Source organism: Paramisgurnus dabryanus, chromosome 12 (assembly GCF_030506205.2).
Source record: "Paramisgurnus dabryanus chromosome 12, PD_genome_1.1, whole genome shotgun sequence".
In the NCBI taxonomy this organism is placed as follows: domain Eukaryota; kingdom Metazoa; phylum Chordata; class Actinopteri; order Cypriniformes; family Cobitidae; genus Paramisgurnus; species Paramisgurnus dabryanus.
The window spans coordinates 22,664,304-22,686,426 of record NC_133348.1 but is presented as its reverse complement, the minus strand read 5'-3'; the positions used below and the strand labels follow the sequence as shown (position 1 = coordinate 22,686,426).

General features: G+C 35.3%; 1 protein-coding gene across 4 annotated transcripts; it reads right to left on the bottom strand.

The window, feature by feature from the left end:
- Window positions 1-708: 708 nt before the first annotated feature.
- ptk2bb (protein tyrosine kinase 2 beta, b) lies at window positions 709-21,340 on the bottom strand. 4 transcript variants are annotated; one of them, XM_065257213.1, is made up of 31 exons: window positions 21,188-21,340; window positions 16,857-17,092; window positions 16,570-16,748; window positions 16,402-16,489; window positions 16,220-16,299; window positions 16,043-16,105; window positions 15,893-15,947; window positions 15,181-15,321; window positions 14,949-15,023; window positions 14,222-14,323; window positions 14,000-14,129; window positions 13,693-13,732; window positions 13,445-13,473; window positions 13,277-13,324; window positions 13,076-13,170; window positions 11,818-11,899; window positions 10,793-10,893; window positions 8,505-8,620; window positions 8,268-8,368; window positions 7,953-8,042; window positions 6,286-6,490; window positions 5,051-5,153; window positions 4,881-4,940; window positions 4,645-4,767; window positions 4,321-4,473; window positions 4,126-4,161; window positions 3,961-3,985; window positions 3,821-3,867; window positions 1,910-2,044; window positions 1,544-1,624; window positions 709-1,343 (listed from the first exon to the last, which is right to left on the bottom strand). In XM_065257213.1, exons 2-31 carry the CDS (start codon window positions 17,046-17,048, stop codon window positions 1,104-1,106), a joined length of 3,015 nt encoding a protein of 1,004 aa, XP_065113285.1. In that variant the 5' UTR covers window positions 17,049-17,092; window positions 21,188-21,340; the 3' UTR covers window positions 709-1,103. The 4 variants fall into 4 exon arrangements, with proteins under 4 accessions (XP_065113285.1, XP_065113287.1, XP_065113288.1 ...); XM_065257215.1 differs by having other exon boundaries at window positions 4,321-4,470; XM_065257216.1 differs by having other exon boundaries at window positions 14,012-14,129.
- Between the last annotated feature and the right edge of the window lie 783 nt (window positions 21,341-22,123).

Here is a 22,123-nt window from a genome sequence, read left to right as displayed (position 1 = left end):
AGAACCTTTGATTAAATGGGAACCATAGCATCACTGTAAAGAACCCTTAGCACTTTTACTTTTAACATTTTACAGTGACACAAACCTACAGACAATGCTATGTGTGTTAAATCTGTCCTGACATGGCTAACAGATGTTTATCTGCATAGTTTGGATAGTGTCTGCAAACTGTTCTACAAAATATGTTACTGTAGGCTTTGGAGGCAGGGCATTTGATGTCAACAACACTGTAAAAAAGATGTGTTGTTTCAACTTAAAAAAGCAAGTGTTCGTGCTGCCTTAAAAAATATTAATTAACTAACAAATGTTTAGTTTACTAAAATTTTTAAGTTAAATCAACATTTTTTTTTTAAGTTGAATAAAAAAAAGTAAGGCAGGACAAACACTTTTAAGTGGAAACAACAGTCCTATTTTTCAAGTTAACAAGGCTATTTATTATTCTATCCTTGCATTATTATATGGATAGTTTAACTTCATCATTTTGTATTTGTACAATAAACAAATCCATATAATTTGGCATTTTTAGCATTGATTTTCCTCAGCTTTTAGTGATCCAGTTTTGAGTTGTACCCCACCAATTGAGATGACCATTTTAATGAGGTCTGAAACCTGATATATTGACACACATTCTCTAATACATCTTATCGGTGCATTGGTCACAATGATACACATATTATTAATTGAGGTACTCTTGTTCCACTGTGCAGATGAAGTTAACATATATTTTAATGACATTTGCAAACTCCAAATTTTAGAAAAGCATATTTGCTGGATTATGTTTTCCGTTATTTTTCAGACACAATATCAATAGAAATGCAAGCAAATTCTTAACCTCTCTCTACATTTTTTTTCTCCAGACAAAATATAGGGAAAAAAAGTCCTAAACTAAAAAGATAAGGTTTTTATAATGATACAACTTTACAAAGAGAGCTCAACGTGACTGTCAAAGAGAGCTGTAAAAATGTGAGGCAGTTGAAATTGAGGCAGTTTTATGTCTCGTTGTGTTTACATCCTCCTGCGTTATTGCATTACAATAGCATCTTATACAAGCAGACTGTATTCCTGTCTCATCATAAAACTGTGACTCATGTTTGTTTAAGTCTCTAGTCTGTCTCCTCTGAGGCGGCGTCCTCTGGTTTGGGTTTGGCCAGGTTTGAGCGCACACGTGCCTGGTCTACAGAGTCTAACAGGTTCTTGGCATCCATGGCCAAACTATGGGCGGCTGCCAGCATTTGTTTCTTGCACTCTTCTTTCAGAGAGGTGATGGAGTTCTGCTGGGCCAGACGCATCTTACTGATAAGCTCAGCCAAGTCCTTATTCAACAACTTTTGCGTGCCCTCGATCTAAAAGCAGGTTTGAGAGAGAAAGTACATTCTGAGTGGAAAGATCAAGACTTTGTGTAGAACATCAGCTTGTCAGGGATATATAAGAACTGAAAAGACGTATCTCATTAAATCAACAATTATGCATTTAATTAGCAATATGTCTCAATTTTGTAAAATCGATCAAAACCACAGGAAACACTAAGAACATTAAATACTACCTCCATCCTACAAGACTGGTGCAGTGTTGGCAGTATATCATCCACACTGTTGATCAGATTTCGTAACGAGAGACCAACATTCTACCAAAAAAAGTGAAATTAATTCATACAGCATAAACATCAGTGCAAAAATGCCCTAGGCCAGAGGTAGGCAAAGTAGGTCCTGGAGTGCCGATGTCCTGCAGAGTTTAGCTCCAGCTCTAATCAAGCACACTTGAAAAAGGCAATTAAGGTCTAAAGAGTCACCTGAAAACTACAGGTAGGCGAGGTTTTATCAGGATTGGAGCTCTAATCTGCAGGACATCGGCACTCCAGGACCAACGTTGCCTAGACCTGCCCGAGGCTCTTGTTCTGTCAGACCCTCACCTTGACAGGAGAGATGTACTCAGTAGATGGCAGTGTGTTTATGTCGTTTTTTAGCTGCACAACCACCTTAACAACTTCCATGACGTACTGGTACACGCTGTCCCCTGAGCGGTCCAGCTCTGCTGTAGGTGCAGGCTAAAAGACAGAAGACACAAAAACTGACATATTTTCAACCAACAATTAAAATGTTTCTTAAGCTCATTTTTTTCCAAAACACCTTTTTAGGGTCGGTTCACCTAAAGTGAATGCGCACAGGTTGGCAAGCAGCTCTGTACAGAGCTTCTCCCCCAAAGAATCATCAGTTTTATCGATTGATGATTGGCTCTTTTCGCAGGAAGGCGGGACTTCAGACATCAGAGCGTCCATATTGAGCTTTGCATTTCCCCCATGCATAGTAATAGCAGTGCCCATTATTGTTATTAAAGGCGGGGAGCATGATCTTGAAAGTCAATGTTGACACTTGAAATCACCTAAACAAACACACCCCTATGCCAATAGAATCTGGACCTTCTTATGATAGACCAGACCCACACATATGCAATCCAGGCAATGATGTCGTTTAGTAGACATGCCCCTTACTGCTGATTGGCTACAAGTGTGTTTTGGTACTCGGCCCGACTCTCCAGTGTTTTTCAAAAATCATGCACCCCGCCTTTAATATATTATCTTCTATACATTATCCCGCTTATAACACAGCTGGATTAAATATTTGATTGGTTATTTTAATACGTGACACATTTAAGTTAAGTTTAAATTGTTCTCCTTTTTGAGTAAGAAAAACCTTCAAATCAAAATAACTCTGACATTCTTTGGTCTAGAAGCAAAATCTTGGTCTCTTTTTAAAGAAGACACATTAAAACACTTAGTTGTTCACTGAAGTATTTGCCTTTGTAAATATTAATAAAAAAATAGTTATATTTTCTTTTACATTTATTTTTAAAAATAAAAAATTATGCAATTAATTATGTATTTTATATTTAAAAAACATGAAAATAAAAAAGTTTTACGCCCAAAATGCTAAATCCAAATTTTTAAAAGTTAAAATCACAAAAAAAATTGTGGTTTCTGTGATACTTTTAGTGGTTTTACTAACAAAGGCCAGTAGGTGTTAACAGTTACCTGCATAATATTGTCACAAATTAATAAATAACTGTCATTGAATTATTATTAATACAAAAACGTTTTGAAATGTGAAATCTAGATTCTTAGAGCTTACCAAAGATATATAGCTTGTCAAGATATTTGAAAATGTATAGTTTTATTTTGATGAATATTAGAATTATTAATATATACAAATTCATATGTATTCTTATAGGGTCAATGACATTTAACAAAAGACCCATCATCATCAAATGGCCTTGAAAAATGAAAACTACATTCTTAGAGCGTTCCAACAAGCTTATTTCAGGTTAACAGGATATCTAATAATAAATATGTTAGTCCGTGACATTTTAGGAAATTACACTTTCTACATTGTTCTTTTTGCAAATGGTGATGGAATATGAAAACTTCAATCTGAGAGCTTTCCAATGATATATAAAAATACGTCCCTGTGGGACGGTTAATGCACAGAGGTGTGGTGGTTATTGCTGAATATCAGTTTGTCGTTTGTTACATTTCAGAACATAGCATTCCAGTAAGCAAAGAAAAAAGATACATTGTAAAAAATTATGTGTTAATTTTTTACACTTTGTGTGTGTCATGCCATTTAACGCGTTATGTGTTATTATTCATTGTGCCGCCCACCATGGTCCTGCGACATTAGATCAGAAATGTGTTGTCTGCAAGTGTTCATTTATCACAAATAGAGTAACTATAAACTAAAAATATAACTAAAAATAACAGATAATTTTTTACACTGTACAACATGCATACAGTACACAATTTTCGAAATTCTCAATGTGCCCCTACCTGCACTGCTATTCTGGGTGGCTTTGAAGGAGGCAGACGAAGATCCGCTATGAGAGGACACCGAAAACAGTCATATAAGCAGTGTGGACTCAATCAAATAATATATATATAAAGTAATTTATCAGTACAACAGGACTTACCATTATTAAGTGATGGTTCAGGTGTCTGGTAATAAATAAAAAACACATTTTAAGGTTGTCAAGTATACGAATGATCTGCACAAGATGCAGACGTTTTAAAGTGCACCAGATCTAATGGAAATATAGAACGTATATCATTTGGATTAAAGATTAAAACACACACACCTCAGGAAGTTTTGTGCCCTCCTGAACCATTGGATCCTGAGAAAGAGAAAAAGGCTGCTTATACAAAGCATTACATCATATTGCATCACTAAAATGTATGCATAAAAATGTCAACGCACTGCCACTGTATTGCTTAGGCATGTCCTTACAATATAAGATGGGCACACTTGGGTTTGTTACAGGTTTCCCCCTTACCAGAAGCTTTTCCTCTTTCTTTAACCATTTTGTGTCTTCTTCCATCTGTTCTTTCTGCATCATCAAAGTTTCCTGCATGCGCTCCTTCTCCGCCTGCCAAAGCCGCTGGGCGTCTTCCTTACTGGGCGGCACAAAGCTGAACTCAGCCTCCTGCTAATGTACAAACAACCACAGCAATTATAAAGGATTATCCCAAAGAGTGTTTATCATAAAATCAACTATAAGCCATAGTGTACATTTGCATTAAACGGCTTCCAAATTATTGCTTTTTTATTTTGCTAGATGCATTTTAAGAACGGTCTGATAAAAATGGTCTAAGCTTACTCCGAGACTGAGGCGTCGGGGCGAGGCCTTGGGAAGAGACAGGCTGTTGGTTGAGTCAATAGGTGACTGGTAATCACATGGGCTGGCTAGGTCTGGTGAACTGGCACACAAGGCCTCATTCAGCTGGTGACAATAAAACACACAAATGTTGATTTTAAATTTAATCTCAAAATAACCCAACTCACGCTAATGGAAATTCATACAGTGGTTCTTGATCGAAAGAGTCTTCACATTACCTGAAGGTGCAGGCCGACTCCAAGGGTATTTCCAAAACGGCTTGTATTGATTCTGGAAGGCTGGATATGTAAACAAAAAGCATTACTGACTGTGAGGTTATATAATGCAGTGAGGAACGTGCAAATAAATGTGTTATGGCAAATAAACAGCGTATGAGTTAAACTGCTACCTTTGGTGGTGGTTCACTAAACTTAGGCTCGATGAACCGAGTCATACGAGCTTTGTCTCTTTCTCTCTCCACCTCCAACTCCTTCTCCATTTGGTGTACGTCACTGTTATAAAAAGTGCTTTTGTTAAATTTAATATAAATACAAAACTTAAAATTACATAATGCAATGTTAATGAACTAGTTCAGGAAATGCAGGCTGATCTGCCAGATCAATGTTATTCAAACTGATTTTTAGCCAATGACAAAAATCACCCGCCTCCATCCCCAGCTCCAACTCTCATGATCTGTTTATGCGGGAATTTGTGCCTAGCATTGCAGCAGCATCACTTTCTTACATGCCCATTGCTGCATACTGCAACATCAGCAGCGTATGCAAATTTACTTCTACCGAGACCGAATGCATATACATGTCATGACCACTAACATACTGTACTAAAACGTATCCCATGTTTTGCCATGACTGAAATATAGGCTTTATTTACATTGACCTATATGGATATTAAAAAAGCTCTCACATTCATTACTAACAGGGTGGATTGAAGCAGCTAACTCCTGCGAAGTCCTAAATCTTTACATTGGCTTTCAGTCACATTCAAAATTGATTTAAAAGTGCAATTATTTGTTTATGGGCTACTATCACTCAATGGCCTGCTGTAATATCTATATACATCGCAGATATGCTTGTAGGACATAAACCTAATAGACCTCTTCGATCATTAGTATGGCGTCAGCTGGAAGTACCTAGTGTTCTGTCCAAAGATGGTGAGACAGCATTTTACTACGCCACCACAGATCTCAGATCTCGAAATATATTTTCTCGATTGTATTTGCTGACTAAACAATGTTCTGCCCCCTTTGTTAACAATAAGCCATTTAATTCCAGTTCATAAATTTTAATTAAAATTATTCTTAATAAATAATAAATCTTGTTTTTATGTGAATTGCTATATAAGTAAACTTGACTTGCATTACTGCCTTTCCTGCCAGCTTAAACAAAAAGCACTAACTTTTTATGTATTGCTCAATAACAGTTTGTTTTATTTTCAATCAAAAAAAGTTATGGATGCAGCTTAAATGTTAGACAGGCCATCAAAGTGTACTGTTTTTGCCCCCCCCCAAAAAAATCTGTACACAAGCGCTTCATTCAAACACAAAGCATGTGTTCTCACCAGTATAATTTACACGCTTGGCATGATCCCATATCAATAACAGTAATCAGATACGAGAGGCCAGACCTGATATTGCAGGCGAGTTCAGTGAAGGTGGGTCTCTCGCGAGGGTCGTAGCTCCAGCAGCATGTCATCAGGGAGTAGAGGGCAGGAGGACACTGTTCGGGTTTGGGCAGCCTGTTGCCCTGTTCTAACTGATTTATGACATCACGGTTGTCCAGCCAGTGGAATGGCTGTTTACCACGACTCATGATCTCCCACACACACACAGCTGCATAAGATCAACACAAGAAAAAAAAAAATTTTTGCTACTTTCTTTGGATTACACAACACTTTTTCACCATTGGGCCAACCGTTCTAAGGGTGAGGAACGATTAGACAACAGTGCTGAGAATTCCGAGCCGTTTGTAATCGTCGGACCAAACCATGGTAAAAATTGGTTACTGTTTTGTTTCCACTAACGGCACTATAACAAACAGTTCACAGCCTGCTATTTACATGGCATACCATCTCTTGCGTTACCAAGGCAACGACTAACCCATTTGTATGACGCTCGATTCACACAGGATGTCAGGGTTGAGTCTTGATGAAGGACATGTCTGAAGCGTGGCCTTGAAGCAACACTACACAAAAAGGTGGCTTTTGTTTTGATGGCTAAGATGCCGGTTTGGTTGCGCTAGCGATTGCTGGTGTAGCTCTAGTATTACCCACTGCAATGATTAATCTTTCCTCCATTTTTATGTTTTCCGGTCTTGCATAAACGTAATTGCCTAGCATCTGCACTAGGTTATTTGAATTAGGCAATCTGATTGATATTTGGTAATTGAAAAGTTAACTCTTTTAATGCCAAAACATGACGTTAGCAATTTAAAGTAAATGAGAAGGGTTAATGCCCAGTGTGAATGGAGCATTACACATACCTAAGGATGCTACTACTGTATGAGCCCACATAATGGACATAATGGAACAGTTACACAATGAGAAAAGTTCGACATAGTGATTAAAAAGCAGCTACAGTATGCTGAAAATTACATATGATTATAAGATCTCAAGTTGATGCCTATTTTATACATTTTTATTATTTTCTTGAGGTTTGAATTAAAACATCCTCTTCAAACATTGCATTTAATCTTATTTTAATATGAATTTTGGAAACACTTTACAATAAGGCTCATTAGTTAACTACATTGGTTAACATGAACTAATAATGAACTGCACTTATACAGCATTTATTAATCTTTGTTAATGTTAATTTCAACAATTACTAATACTTTATTAAAATCTTGTTAACATTATTTAATGCACTGTGAACTATCATGAACAAACAATTAAAAGCTTGTTTTCTATTAACTAACATTACCAAAGATTAATAAATACTGTAACAAATGTATTGCTCACGGTTTGTTTATGTTAGTTAACACATTAACTAATGTTAACTAATCAAACCAGATTTTGTACCAAGCATGGCTGCAATATGTTCAAAACTGGTATAAAGTCGTGATGGAAATGAAAGCCAGTTACAGTCTGATAATTTGTACAAATGAAGTTAATATTATCTGTGGATGGTTAAGCATGGCAAAGCTTCAACATAAAAAATTGTTCTTCTTAGTGTTCTTCAAGTACTTAATAAATAATGAAGGAGATTAAAATGTATTTGAACATCTCTATGAATAAATGAAGTTGGTTGTTGGCGAGTGACCTGTAAATCTGATGATTTGCTGTTATTCACTTACCAAACATCCACACATCACTGGCTGCTGTGAAGCGCCTGAAGTTAATGGATTCAGGTGCCATCCATTTGATAGGTAAACGGGTAACAGATGCTGCAGACATAATCCAAGATAATGAGAAGTTTCTATGGTTACTAAACCCAATGCAACTAATAAAACAAAACATATTTGTAAAGATTTGCTTAATGTGACATTGGAGAATTTGAGATGAATATAGCTTAGATCCAATAGAATATAATCAAACACAACATCACAACACTGCTGTTTTTTTGGTAATTTAACAAACTGTTACTTTTATGAGTGTATAAAACAGATAACCTTTGTAATATTCCTCATCCTCTATGTATCTGGAAAGACCAAAGTCACCCAGCTTCACACATTCAGGTGTGGCAACAAGCACATTTCGTACAGCTATGTCTCTGTAAAGCATAGACACACAATCACAAACATCAAAGAAAGATTTTCATTCACCTAAACAAAGTTATTTGTGTGTCACTGCATTATGTAGTGTTATTGTGAATGTTTTGTGCATAGTAGTAGTAGTAACGGTCTTACCGGTGGACCATGTTTACTCCTTGCAGATAGACCAGCGCTTTGCAAATCTGTAGACTGAAGAGAACGAGTGTCACGCTGCTCAAACTCTGCTGATTTTTACTCAAGTATTTCCCCAGCTACAAGTACAACAATTGATTAGAAAATGATTAGTTTAGTTTAATAAAGGGACTTCCAAAGTCTTTCACATTGCACATGAAATGAAATCTGCTGCCCTAAAACACACAAAGGAACATTTTTAGGCAACATGATGATTTGTGAAGCATTAATCACATCATCTTTGTGTTCACCCACATAACCAGGGCCCGGTTCCCCAAAACGTTCTTATCGCTAAGTAGTTCTTAACCTATTCCTTAACCTCTCTCTTAACTCTATGGCATGATTCCCAAAACGTTCGTACGCTAAGTATATCTTCTGTAAGTCACACTTTCATAAGGTTGGTCTGGACCATTCGTAAGCTCTCTCTTAGCGTTGTTTGAGCGCAAAACGCTATCGCCGCAGTCTTTAGAAATCAGCGCAGCGCAGTACAAGTCAAACTATGGTATGCTGACAATGATTTTATGTTATGGACATTTTTAAGACTTATAATAAAATATGTTTGCAATGGATACACAGGACTACTTATGCCGTTGACTTTATTTGGTATCAGAACTTATGAATCAAAGACGGCGCCGGTGTTTATTCCTCATTGAAGTCTGTTTCCTCTTTTCCTCTATGTTTAGATCGTTTTCATCACGTTACATTTATAATTTATTTAGAAAGATTAAAGATTTCAATTGGTTATACTAAAAAGCAATAATATCATGTATTCTATTATACAATTTATTAAATATTTCATATTTGACAGTTTTATGTCTTTTAACATATAGCCTGTCTTTTTCTTTTCTTTTGTTTGTTTTAAAACTGTTATGTTTCCAAACATAATAAATATATATTATACATATAATATGATTCATACTGTAAAAATAATTGACTTACAATCAAGAACAGTCAAGATACATTACATAAATGCACACATATACATCTCAGTAGCCATTAAAACTTTCAAAAAAGAATAAACGTACGTATAATGTGATAAAAATGCTATAAAACACTACACTAAAGGGAAACATAACAGACTTCCACACAACACCGGCCGCGTAACTGTTTAGTCCATGCCAATTTTTTTATTCGTCAACCCTTAAACCTTTTGACATTTTGTCTGACGTGGCTAAAAAAAAAAAATCGCCTTCCAAGACAACTCATTATGGAGCTACTAGATCTTCTCAGACCATATTCTCTATCTAACTAGGTTGCTTTTTATTGAAAACATTAATGGTAAGCAATACCGCATTAAACAGAAATACTGCAGCTGCTTGCCAATCAATTCTGATTGTAAAGTACCTTAACATTCGTATAAAAGTGTATTACATATTTTTTAAAGTCAAAACCCATGTCAAGAAGCGGCTCAAGTGGCACAACGGGATAAGGAGGGTGGATAAATAGCGATGGATACCCGGTTCGTCTACCCGTATTACTGACAATTACAGTACATCATTTAATTAATAGTCTATATTTTACGGATAACTTAAACTATGTTAAAATAAATGTTACTGGAATAATTTGAGTAATGTTCCATTTGTATATAACGTGTTGTCTTTCTTAACGTCGTAATGCACCTTCGCGTGAAGTGGAAAATGGATCCCTGAGTGATCGATCGCAAATAATTCAGCACCTTCACTTGGGACAGCGACATTGTACGTCGCACTTAGAGGCAGCGTGTTAAGAAACTTCCTAAGAGACACTTCGGGGAACACACTTAGAAACATCAACAACTTTGGTAAGATATATCTTTTTGAGTCTTCTTAGCACGCTAAGAGTGAACGTTATCGGGGAACCGGGCCCAGATCCTTTTGAGAACTTACTCATTTTACATAAACAGTACATTTTAAATAGACATTTTATTAGCTTAGATCTCCTGATTTTTTGAAAATGTCTCCTGACAAAAAGAGATTTCAATGTTACAAAGTCAAGAAATTCAATCATAACTCAAAACATTTCTCATTAAAACCGTTCAAGACCAAATTTTACCCATTCCAATTTTATTGGTTTAATTTAAAAGTGATGTAAACACCTCTCTCGTATATCTCGTATAATTTAATACCACAGTGCTCAGCATAATAACTCATGGTGACAATGTAATCGGCTCTGCAATTTCCCACAAGATGCATTTTAATGTATTGTAACATGCCAAGTACATCATATAATCAAGTACAAAATAACATCCAGAATCCGTTCTTGCTGTTGCTTACCTCCCCTAGCTGACACAACTCCATGACAATCCATACAGGGTCTTCCTCAATCACGCCTATTAGTCTCACTATGTTTGGATGGTCCAAGTTCTTCATGATAACTAGATGGGGGTGGTGTTGTGTAAGAAAGAATAAACTCAGTGTACTTTATGGCAATTTTTACATATTTCATAAGGTGGATATTTTGTATAAATTTAAACAATCATATTTTTTGTATTTCTTTTTTTCTAATAAATTTGTATGAATACATTCAAATTACAGTAGCATCCTCATAAAATACATACAAGGTATGGTGAGATCAGTCGTCAAGTATCATGACACTAGAGATAAACCTGCCAATGAATCAGACTATGGACCAATTCTGCTCAAAGGTGAGCTTTACTATGACACCTACTGTACTCACTTTACAGGGCAAAACACTTGAAGTGTGTACTACTTATACTGTCTCATAGTTTATTTTGGATCATTGTTAGCTTGATAACATATCAACAAATTCAGTGTGACAGAAGCTGTTAAGAATGTTGTTGGAAATAAAACTTTGGTGTCAAATATGCATGAAAACACTTGCACATTTTTAGGAAATACAACTACCTAAGCTGCTGTATGAGAGCAATTGAGGGTTTGAAAATCAAGTTACTGTACACATACTGATAAAATGTATACTATGTTATGCGCTGTAAGTCGCTTTGGATAAAAGCAGCTGCCAAATACATAAATGCAAATGTAATATCCAAAGCACGATCTTTAAAAATAACCACACTTTGGTATCATCCTCAAGAAAAGGCTCAACATGAAATACTTCAAACACTTTCTTTCTGAATGACCCTTCCTACAACAGATTTTTTTTATCAGAGCAGATGCAAACTACAGTATGTCTGAATGGTTAATGGTAAAACTGTATCTGAAATTTCATAAAGACGTTTACTACATGACACGGCTACATATTTTGGGTTAATCAGTACAGTAATTTTAAACATTCAAATCACTTATGTCTATAATAAATACCTGAGGATTTATTCTCATACCTGCTTCGCCCACAAACTTCTCTCTGACATCAGGAGCACATTCCTTACAAGTCTTCACTGCAACACTGATTTTCTCTCCATTCTAATCAAAACATTTATTTACATTTAGATGCTTTATAAGAATGTATAAAACGGTATGTCTGAACAATGCTGTCTAACAAGTGTATGTGAGGCTGCTTTGGAACAATGCGCAATAGGGAAAGTAGTAAGTACTATGGAACATCTAACTAAACAGGAATAACAATAAAGTTCACTATTATCAATCACAAATGTGATCCTAAACCACAAAACCAGTCATAAATAGCACTTAAGTGTATTTGTAGCAATAGTCAACAATAATCTTTACGGGTCAAAATTACAGATTTTTTTATGCCAAAATGGTTTAATGAAGATATTTATTAATTTTCCAATGATAAATATGTCAAACAATTATTTATCATTAGTAATCTGTGTTGCTAAGGACTTGCTAAGGCGATTTTATTCAATATTTTGATTTATGGCACCTTTAGATTCCAGATAGTCAAGTAGTTTTTTATTTAAAAGGGCCATGGCATGAAAATTTTACTTTTTCCATATTTAAATGCTATTATTGGGATTCCAGTGCTTATATCAACCCAGAAAATGTGAAAAAGATCAAACCAGTAACTTAGTTTTGGTAAATCATTCTCTACAAACACAAAAAAATTGGTTGTTGAAATTTGGCTCTCCTTATGATGTCATAAGGAGCTCTTATTATAATGATACCGCCCCTTAATCTGCACTATCCAACCACGGCACAACAATTTAGTGCAGAGAGGAAGAAAAAGAGAAAAAATAATTGACAGCACAATTGAGTTTCAATTCCATCAAGTGTTTGCACTTCATCAGCTCATTTGCATTTTAAAGGACACACCCAAAACGCCACATTTTTACTCACACCTACAAAGTGTCAATTTTAAAATGTTATAATAAATTATCTATTGGTATTTTGAGATAAAACTTCACATGTGTACTCTGGGGACAGCAAAGGTTTATTTTACATCTTAAAAAATTCTTGTGACATGTCCCCTTTAAAAAAATACCCTTATGACTGGTTTTGTGGTTCAGTGGCACAAATGTAACTCAACAAACATTTGTAATATAAATAAAGGTACATTATTAAAAAGATTTGCAAAATTTTACTGTAAAATTATCAAAAATCTTTATGCAAAAAGAAAAATGTGACATACAAGGATGATTTAGTTCACAGTTACAAGATTACTATAATGTGCCCACTTGCCTTTTTCTGATAAACTCCTTCATGAACTTCTCCAAAGAAACCTTCACCCAGCAAACTTTTCAAGACTATTTCTTTCCTCAAGAGTCCAACCTTTGCTGTTTAACACAAACGAAAGCTACAGTATGAGATGACCACATTAATGTAAAACATGCTATTATGCAGTATAAACAAAAAAAGATATGAACAGCTTTCTTCACATACCAGGTGGTGGAGGTTTTTCATCCGGGATTTCACAGTATATATCAGAATCTAAAAAAGAAGAGTGAATGTTACTCCTATTTTGTACAAATTATAATGGCACACCGTATAGCTGCGAGAATGAAATCTTGCTTTAACTGTAAATAAATACTGTAAGTATCTGTTACTCACTGCTGTATCTGAAGGAGTCCGTTTTCTTTCTAATAAAGGACAAGAACAACATAAAAAATTAATTAAATTAAGTAATTTAGTACTGTGTGGTGTATTACTGTATCAAAGTTAATCCAACCAGAAATCTTTCAATGTCTTTAGAAATATATGAATTGCTTTGTATATAAAATTTATGAAAGTTAATTAATATTTTTTTGTTTTGTAGTTCTGAGGATAAGAAAAGAGATAAGGAATGTTGATCTACTCACCCGGAGGGAATGTCAGGAAGAGAGTTGCGCAATGGCGCACCTAAGACAGGGAAGATAAATCTCAATTTCCAATACTGAGAAATGTGGCAATTCTCATACACGCATTAATCATAAAAAAGCGCACAGCACTCTCATATGATATGAAGCAATGCTGGCATAAATTCTATCATGAGATAAACCGAAGACTTTCGGTCATTTATCTTAGAGAATAAAAATTTAAATCATGAATAATGATCAGTACTTCTTAAAGAATGAGACTTAATCTTATAAGACAGCTACTGTATCTGGAAGCGTAATTGGGACTTACTTTGTGGTTTACCTTTATTTGCTTTAGCCATCAAAGAAGAGTCTGTGTTGTTTATAAACCGACTGTAGCCATCAATCAGGTCGGCCATGTTTTCTGCGATGGCCAGAGACGCCACACTGATCGAGAGATTCTAGGAATGCACAAGGTCACAGCAAGTTCAGAAAAAAGCGGTGTTGTGCATATGTGTTTTATAGCTTGATACTAAGGTGAGAATTTTCTCACCTGTCTGGCACCCTCAATATCAATGAGTAATAATGTTTTGCCATCACTTTGTGTATTGTACTTGATGCTTCGGATCTGTTTGTATTCGGCGAGAAAGACCGGCTGGGTAGAAAAAGACAAAGTGAATTTTAAATTTCGCAACAGTAAAATTAAGCAAGCAATAAAAAATGTATGAATAAACTTGTTTTTAACCATGAATAATCATAAAAACATCCATAAGGGTCATTTTTTTTAAATTGAGATTTATATATCATCTGAAAGCTGAATAAATAAGTTTCCTTTGATGTATGGTTTGTTAGCATATGACAATATTTTACCGAGATACAACTATTTGAAAATCTGGAATCTGAGGGTGCAAAAAATAGAAATATTGAGAAATTTTCCTTTAACATTTTCTATCACATATTACTAATGATAAATACAGTTGTTATATATTTATGGTAGGAAATGTACAAAAAAGCTTTTAATGGAATATGATCTTTAATTAATATCCTAATGATTTTTGGAATTAAAAAAAGACCATTTTGACCCATACGTGTACAATGTATTTTTGGCTATTGCTACAAATATACCCGTGCATCTTATGACTTGTTTTGTGGTCCAGGGTCACATTTTAATAGTAAAATATTTAACATATTCAAATACAATTATAAATAGAATGTATATAAAGATTAAAATACAATTAAAAGTAATTATTTACAAATGTTTCTAAAAATAATTTGCTCACCGTGGAGTCCGTTTTGGTGCGCTGACGAATACCTTTTGGACCAATGACTAAATCCACTGCTAGACTCCATCCTTGCTGAGTAGATAAAAAGGACAGAGTGTGTCAACTTTTGGTCATACAAATCTGCATCCGTAAGTCTGTTCACTTCAAACATGGCCACAACTACCTAAATAACCTAAACATGGGTGATTGTATTTTGAGGTGTAAAACTGTGGTGCCATGTGGAACTTACCACGAGTTCACACTGAAAGACTTCCTCATCAAAGTTGGAAAACTCTCCATAGGTTTCAAAGAACTTTATCATACACTCGTCCTCTTTCAATGTAGAGTACTGCTGAAAGGTTTGCTGGATGAGCTTTCTCAATTGCTTAGGCTGTTAAAAGCAAGACTCCAGTTAAGATGTAGAAGTTTAATTTGATTGTGCTAAACTAAACCCTTATAAGTTGAAGGCCACTTGACTTTTTGTATGTAAGTTAGGGATGCACTGATATATCAGCCAATAATTAGTATCGGACAATAAAAGCTATTTTTCTTATTATCAGCTATCAGCCGATAGTTTAAAAACAAGTAATAGTCATGGCCGATATATCATGTCAATCTAAAGAGAACAGGAAATGCAATAAATTTAAGCTCTGTGTATTATAAATGTAAAGAAATGTTCAATATTAATGGTCATTATATGAATGAATAACATTCAGAAAATTTATTCTTCAGAATTTTATATAACCACCAATCTTTCAGCACCGGCAGATATCACTCCGAATAATCGGCTATCAGTATCGGTGAAAAATGTAATATCGGTGCATCTCTACTGCAAGCATGCAATAGCCAAACAGATAATAAGGGTTACATACTGTACTGTACCACATTAAATCAACTTTCTGTGGCATTAACATGTGAAAAACACAAAACTGTGAATGAAATAAATGAAACATAAGCCTAACCTTCATACTGTCAATAAGTCCCTTGGGAAAGAACAGATCCAGACCAACTTCTTTCCTAAACAAAAAGAGAAGAAAGACAAAATACAGGTATTAGAAACACACAGCACATCACCCTAATATTTGACTTTTGTAATGAAAACATGAACTTACTCTAGAAGATCAAAATTCGTCTTTTTCTCTAAACCTTTGGCATTCATGTCTTTATAAAAACGCCTGAAAAACAGGAAACATGTAGCAATAATTTGAAAAGACTTTCCAGCACACACACAAAAAAAGAAATACAACCATGAAATGAATGAAAACTATAGGGTATAATAGTGTTTTTACCTAATCTCTAAACAGCCCAGGTGTAGAGCCATTCCATCACTAACTTTGTTAGCATGATGCTGCATGTAGTCACACCTCACCTATCACAAATATTTCAATTAATTTCTTAACAAAAGCATAGCAAACTACACAAAACACACAACCATGAAGTCTGAGGACATCTGAAAATAATGTTTGCTGACCTGTTGATAGAAATATAACAAGAAGGTTCTGTCTTCTTTTAACCTTTTCATATAATCAGGAGGAATGTAACGAATTCTAAGGTCATATCTGAAATAAAACGCACACAACACATACATGAACATGTGTCAGAAAAGAGAAAATTAAGTCTTTGTTTAAAAGTCCTGTACCTCCACTCAGCCTCTGCGTGATGGCTCTCGTACCGCTGCTCCACCTCTCCCACAGTAAGATCTGGGTGCAACCAGTGCAACTCCTCAGATTTAAGATGTTTGAGTCTCAACCCAAAGCAGCCTGGATTCTGCACATTTGGGCCCAATCGCCCACTGTTCAGAATAGACTGGATAATCGTCTGATGTAGAACGAAAACACAGATTGTTAAATTATTTCAATTTTTTTATACAGATTATTTATTTTATTGAATACTAGAAGTACTTAAAGTTCTCCCCATGAGTCCTACCTTGATCTGCCATGAGCTGTCACATTTGACCAGTTTGAAGTTTTTGCTGAGATTATTGCTGCTACTGAAGCACACTTTGATGATCTTCACAGGGCCACCTTCTCCAACAGGACCAAGGTCTGGGCTTTTAATGCCCCCATCCCAATCCTGAGAGGGTACCTTCCAGGAAAGGGTGCTTGTATCACCCGCCATCCTCAGGTAACGTCTTCAAAGATCTTCCCACACTATCATCTCATCTGCAGAAGAGTATTTATACTGTTAAAAGTGAAAGTTTGATTAATTAAAAAAATACTTGAATTGGTAAAACTTTCTAACTTTAAGTGAACATTTTAAGTGAAAAAAGCTTTTAAAAAATTAGGTGTTACCAATTGAAGTAATTTTAAAAGTTTTTTCACCCTAAATTTTTCACTTAAAGTAAGAAAGGTTAAATAGATAATAATAAAACAGAAGTGTTTTATTTTTTTAAAGCTCTACTGTGTACTTTATTTAGTTAATTCTTAACAAAAACCCATGTTTTCTTTCAAAAGTATGTGCTCATTCATGTGTAATTACTTCCCACCCATTAATCAAAGTGTTCTCGTAAGTGTAGAATCTGCTATTTAAAATGCATACCGTCGAAGCGCTCTCTGGCTGAATACATGTTGTGCCTCCATCTTTGAAATACATTCGCCGACGAGGGACATTCCTGAAATTCAAGCTCCGCCTTTCGCGGTTTCACTCTACACTCACGCTGGCTGCTGGCTGAAGCCTTCGGAGGTTGCATGTGTAGGCGCTATACGTCATCAAGACAGTCTTATTTCAGAATATTAACAATTATAAAGCTGACAATTATTCTTAGTTAATTGTAAATTGATGTAATATGCGAATGACTTGCGAATGTAATGCTCAGTTAATTTAAATAAACCAGGCTTGATGACGTATCCAGCCTGTGACCTGCGTAGCTGAATCCTTCGGATTTTACAACAACCGCACACCGTGATGAACCTGCGATCTAATGCTTTGATTTGAAAGCCTGCTGAAGACATATTCTCGAGGACATTAAAACAAATCGCCAAGGATGAGAAACGGGGATTTTAAACGACAACGTGACAGGAAAAACATCAAGACCAAAGTCACTATTGGAGTTAGTTTTCCAAGATGGGGCTCAAGGGACACTGAAGTTGCACTTTTTATCTTCTCCACAGGTAATTCAGCATATTCGTTTACATCTATACAGTCCATGTTGTAAACTTGAAGTTTTATAGTTCCTTGGCTAACTTTAGCATGATTATGCATAACACTTGTTAGTGTAAACATGCATGTGGTTTAATGTGTTGGTACAGACACACGCCGTCTCTCCGCCCATTTATGTAATCTGAGGTACTGAGATAAATGTTTTCATCTTTTCTGACCTCTAGCACAAACACACGGTGACAGCGCTATTTTTAGTCTTTCATTGATAAAAGCGTCTGATCTGTGCGTCTGTCGTTTCATTTTACAAGCGTGTGAATGTTGCGCGATCTTTTTTCACCAATATGAGAGAAAGCTCTTACATATACACGGACATGTAACATGTTTACTTAAAACATAAGCATTGTACTCTGACATAATGTCTGACATAATACTCTGATAAAGTGAAAGTTGCGCGATCTTTTTTCACCAATATGAGAGAAAGCTCTTACATATACACGGACATGTAACGTTTACTTAAAACATAAGCATTGTACTCTGACATAATGTCTGACATAATACTCTGATAAAGTGAAAGTTGCGCAATCTTTTTTCACCAATATGAGAGAAAGCTCTTACATATACACGGACATGTAACGTTTACTTAAAACATAAGCATTGTACTTTGACATAATATTAGTTCGCGTCCATTTAAACCCGTCATGGTTGCTTTTTGTATGTGATTTTAAGCGGACATGACAATCAGACTTTTTTAATGTTAAACATAAATCTGTGTGCTTTGATGGATCACAGGCAAAGGACATTGCAAATTGTTCATTTTTTCTCATTGCTTTTGCTTTGTAGCTACTGGAAGCCATGTTAACCTTGGCATGACACGGCCGGGCCACCGTACAAGTTAAAACGCGTTCCGAATGGGGAGGGCTAGAAAGTAATATTCAGTTGGTTGTCATATAGACTTTCACCGCTAGATGGGAGTAGATCTTACACAGTGGAGCTTTAAGTTAATCAAACTTTCACTTTGTACAGTGAGGAAGTAAAAAAAAATCTAAATAAAATGAGGAAGTCATAAAAACTTGACCAATGTGAAAACTATTTTACATGGTAAAGTTACTATCTGAATGGAATTGCTCGATACCATGATCTTACTTCCTAACCTCCTTTAAAATCTATTAGACCAAAGTTTCTTTGTGTTTGCTCACATTGGCTTCATTGTGTTCATGTGCTTACACAAGCATGTACCCACACCTCCCTTATTGTATTTTTTTGTGTGTGGTGCTCATCCCAGCCTTACACAGATCAAGAAACATAATATGATAGGACTCCTTGAAGGAGTAGTTCATCAGTATCATGATTTACTTACCCTTGTGTTATTTTAAGTTTTTTTACTATGTTGAACACAGAATTATTGATGGTTACCAAAGGTGACGGTACCCATATGCTTCCATAGTATTCGTTTGTCCTATTATGGAAGTCAATATGTACCATCAACAGTGTGATGCTCACCATCATATACCAAAATAACTTCCATTGTGTTCAACAGAAAAAAGAAACTCATAAGCAGACACAATATTGATGGGAACGAGATGAAAAACACAGTGGTATTTTTTTGACATGAGTTTTGAAAGCACTTGAAGATGTTGCTTTACAAGAGGTTTATGTATTGTGTATTCTGTCTGGCTGTTTCGTTTGCCTGAGGCGATGAATTCCTAGAAGTAAAGCTACATTTCTTTTTATCTCAGTCAAGCCTGACTGTGCCACGTTATCTGTATTTGTGCACAAAACAGTTGTGCAATGCATATACAGTATTGTATACAGGTAATAACAAAGCATTTGTGTGGCTCTGCTATTACAAAACACAGATTAAGTAAAGTCCTTCAGTGTTGCTGTTCAAATTAGTGATGAATTGTAAATAAAAAGTATCAGATGTGTTTGGTTTCATTTCTTCAATTTGATTGTTTTATGTCAGCTGACAGATTTGTTGGCACAAGGCTGAGGTTACAAAGTCACATGGGGAGACATTTAACATTATTATTTTTTCAGTTTGGTTAGATTAAAATAGAAAAAAAACAGACTTGATTGGCTGTTAGTGAAGCTCTGAAATGGTTAAACTAACACTGATAAAAACTGTGTGGGATCTGACATTTGGAGATTATACATTTTTACAAGCCAACACTAGCTGAGTGCATAGAGAGAAAACATTACCACTGGGTGGATCCCCACTTGTAGTTCAAATATTTAAGAATTATGAATTTGATGTATAATTTTTACACAAATGATTACAAAAGTAATTTAGTGCACGCACGCCTATTACCATACTGTAATGGGTAAACTAATAACAGTATATCAAGTTGCATGTTTATTTCATTTTTGTTTTGTTTACATATCTAACAGCGAAAAGCTGATGGCAGTAAGGTCTCTCTCTCAAAATTCTTCTCCGTTAAAGTTCCAAAGCTAAATGCATTAAATACACAGGCAGGGCTGTGGTCATGGGGGATACCTGAATATCGTCCATTGTCCACTAATGTCCTCTAAGGTAGACTAACCTACTGTGTACACTTTGCCCAAGGCATGCCAAATATTTTTTTTCTTGGCCCTCAGTTTTAGCAAACACACTATTAAAGAATAAATGTTTTACTATATAACATTTTAATAAACAATCTTTAAGGCATATAGTATCTTCAACTGAAATAAGCACACGGTGTTACAGTTTTATAATTGTGTGCTGATTTACCGAAACATAAACGGTGGTACAGTATAACTTAAAAAAAAGACAACTACGACTTATTTACACTTATTAATGCCATGTAAAGTGGTCTGTCGATGCCTGGAGAGCAGCTTGTGAAACAGTCAGAATCTTCACACGCTTCAAGTACGCACTGGAATGCGCGCACACATAACTTAACCTGCGCAGACTTGCCTTACTTCTACTCGACTCTTATACATGCAACAAAATAGATTTATCTGAAATAATCTCACAAAAAATGCCATTTAACTTGTGTCCTACCACTTTATAAGACTGTGGAAATGTTCTTGAATTTATAACAAGTTAGCTTACTTCTCTAAGGAGTGACTTTGAATTTGAATTTACATGATAATTCTTGTAAAGCAAAAAACTCGAGTAAAGTTTTTACTCACAAATGATTTAAATGTTTCTTACTAACCTTGCACAGCTGAGCCGTTTGGATTTTCCTGTTACCTTCCCACAGTTCAAAGTCCAGCTCCGAGAGTCACAGGTAGATGTGGAGCGTAAAGCCACTCCCTTCTCTTCACTCAGCCATGCATCACGTGCGCTTCCTTCTTAGTAATGTAATGCCAGATATCAAAACAAAACGGTCCTTTAAAAATGTTACCACATAGTAAACTCCATCAACCGATGTTTAACTTTTATTAAGCGGGTTAATATCTACTACAGTACAGGCCTACTGTACTTATAGCAAAAACAATGCAACTATTGCCCACCTACAGTACGTTTTAAATATAAACCCGCCCCTAACCCAAAAGCTGCCCAGAATAATATGTACACAGTAAGTACAATGTAATCAATATAACCCAAACAATAAAGTTAACGCCTAATATGAAGTTCGACTATTATTTTAAAGTAAAGGTTTTATGTGCAATGTTTAACAACCAAAATGAGTTTTATTTTTTTATTTCTATATTTTTTACTAACTTTTTGGTTACATTATTTCTGATTTTTTTTTTTTTTTTGAAATTTTGCCAACGGATAAAATACTGTATGTATAAAGGGTTTCCTCTTTGCGTATTTTACAGTGTTTATCTTATGTAATAATAATTGTAATAATTATTTAATAATAATAATAATAATAATAATAATAATAATAGGCTACTGCTACAACGTCTTGTGTACGCTAATTTTTCCATAGTCCGTGAATGAATGAATTAAAAGTTAGACACGACTGACCTCTTGTGGCGAGGCACAGAAATAATTCATTAGACTGTTGTTTTAAGGTACACTGTAATTACTACATGACCTTTACCTGAACAGCAATTACAGCATGTTACTTAAGCTTGCATGGCTTAAACTAATATTCAGCTGCTGAGCTGCAAGGGTGCCATTTATAATAACCAAACAACCT

What these genes read in the sequence shown, in the direction of transcription:
- ptk2bb (XM_065257213.1), bottom strand. Translation starts at nt 17,048, where the DNA reads ATGGCGGGTGATACAAGCACCCTTTCCTGGAAGGTACCCTCTCAGGAT. An exon ending in AAATAAAGGTAAACCACAAA is followed by an intron (nt 13,733 to 13,999) that starts GTAAGTCCCAAT and finishes TCCCTGTCTTAG; the next exon opens with GTGCGCCATTGCGCAACTCT. An exon ending in ACCAGTCTTGTAGGATGGAG is followed by an intron (nt 1,344 to 1,543) that starts GTAGTATTTAAT and finishes ACCTGCTTTTAG; the next exon opens with ATCGAGGGCACGCAAAAGTT.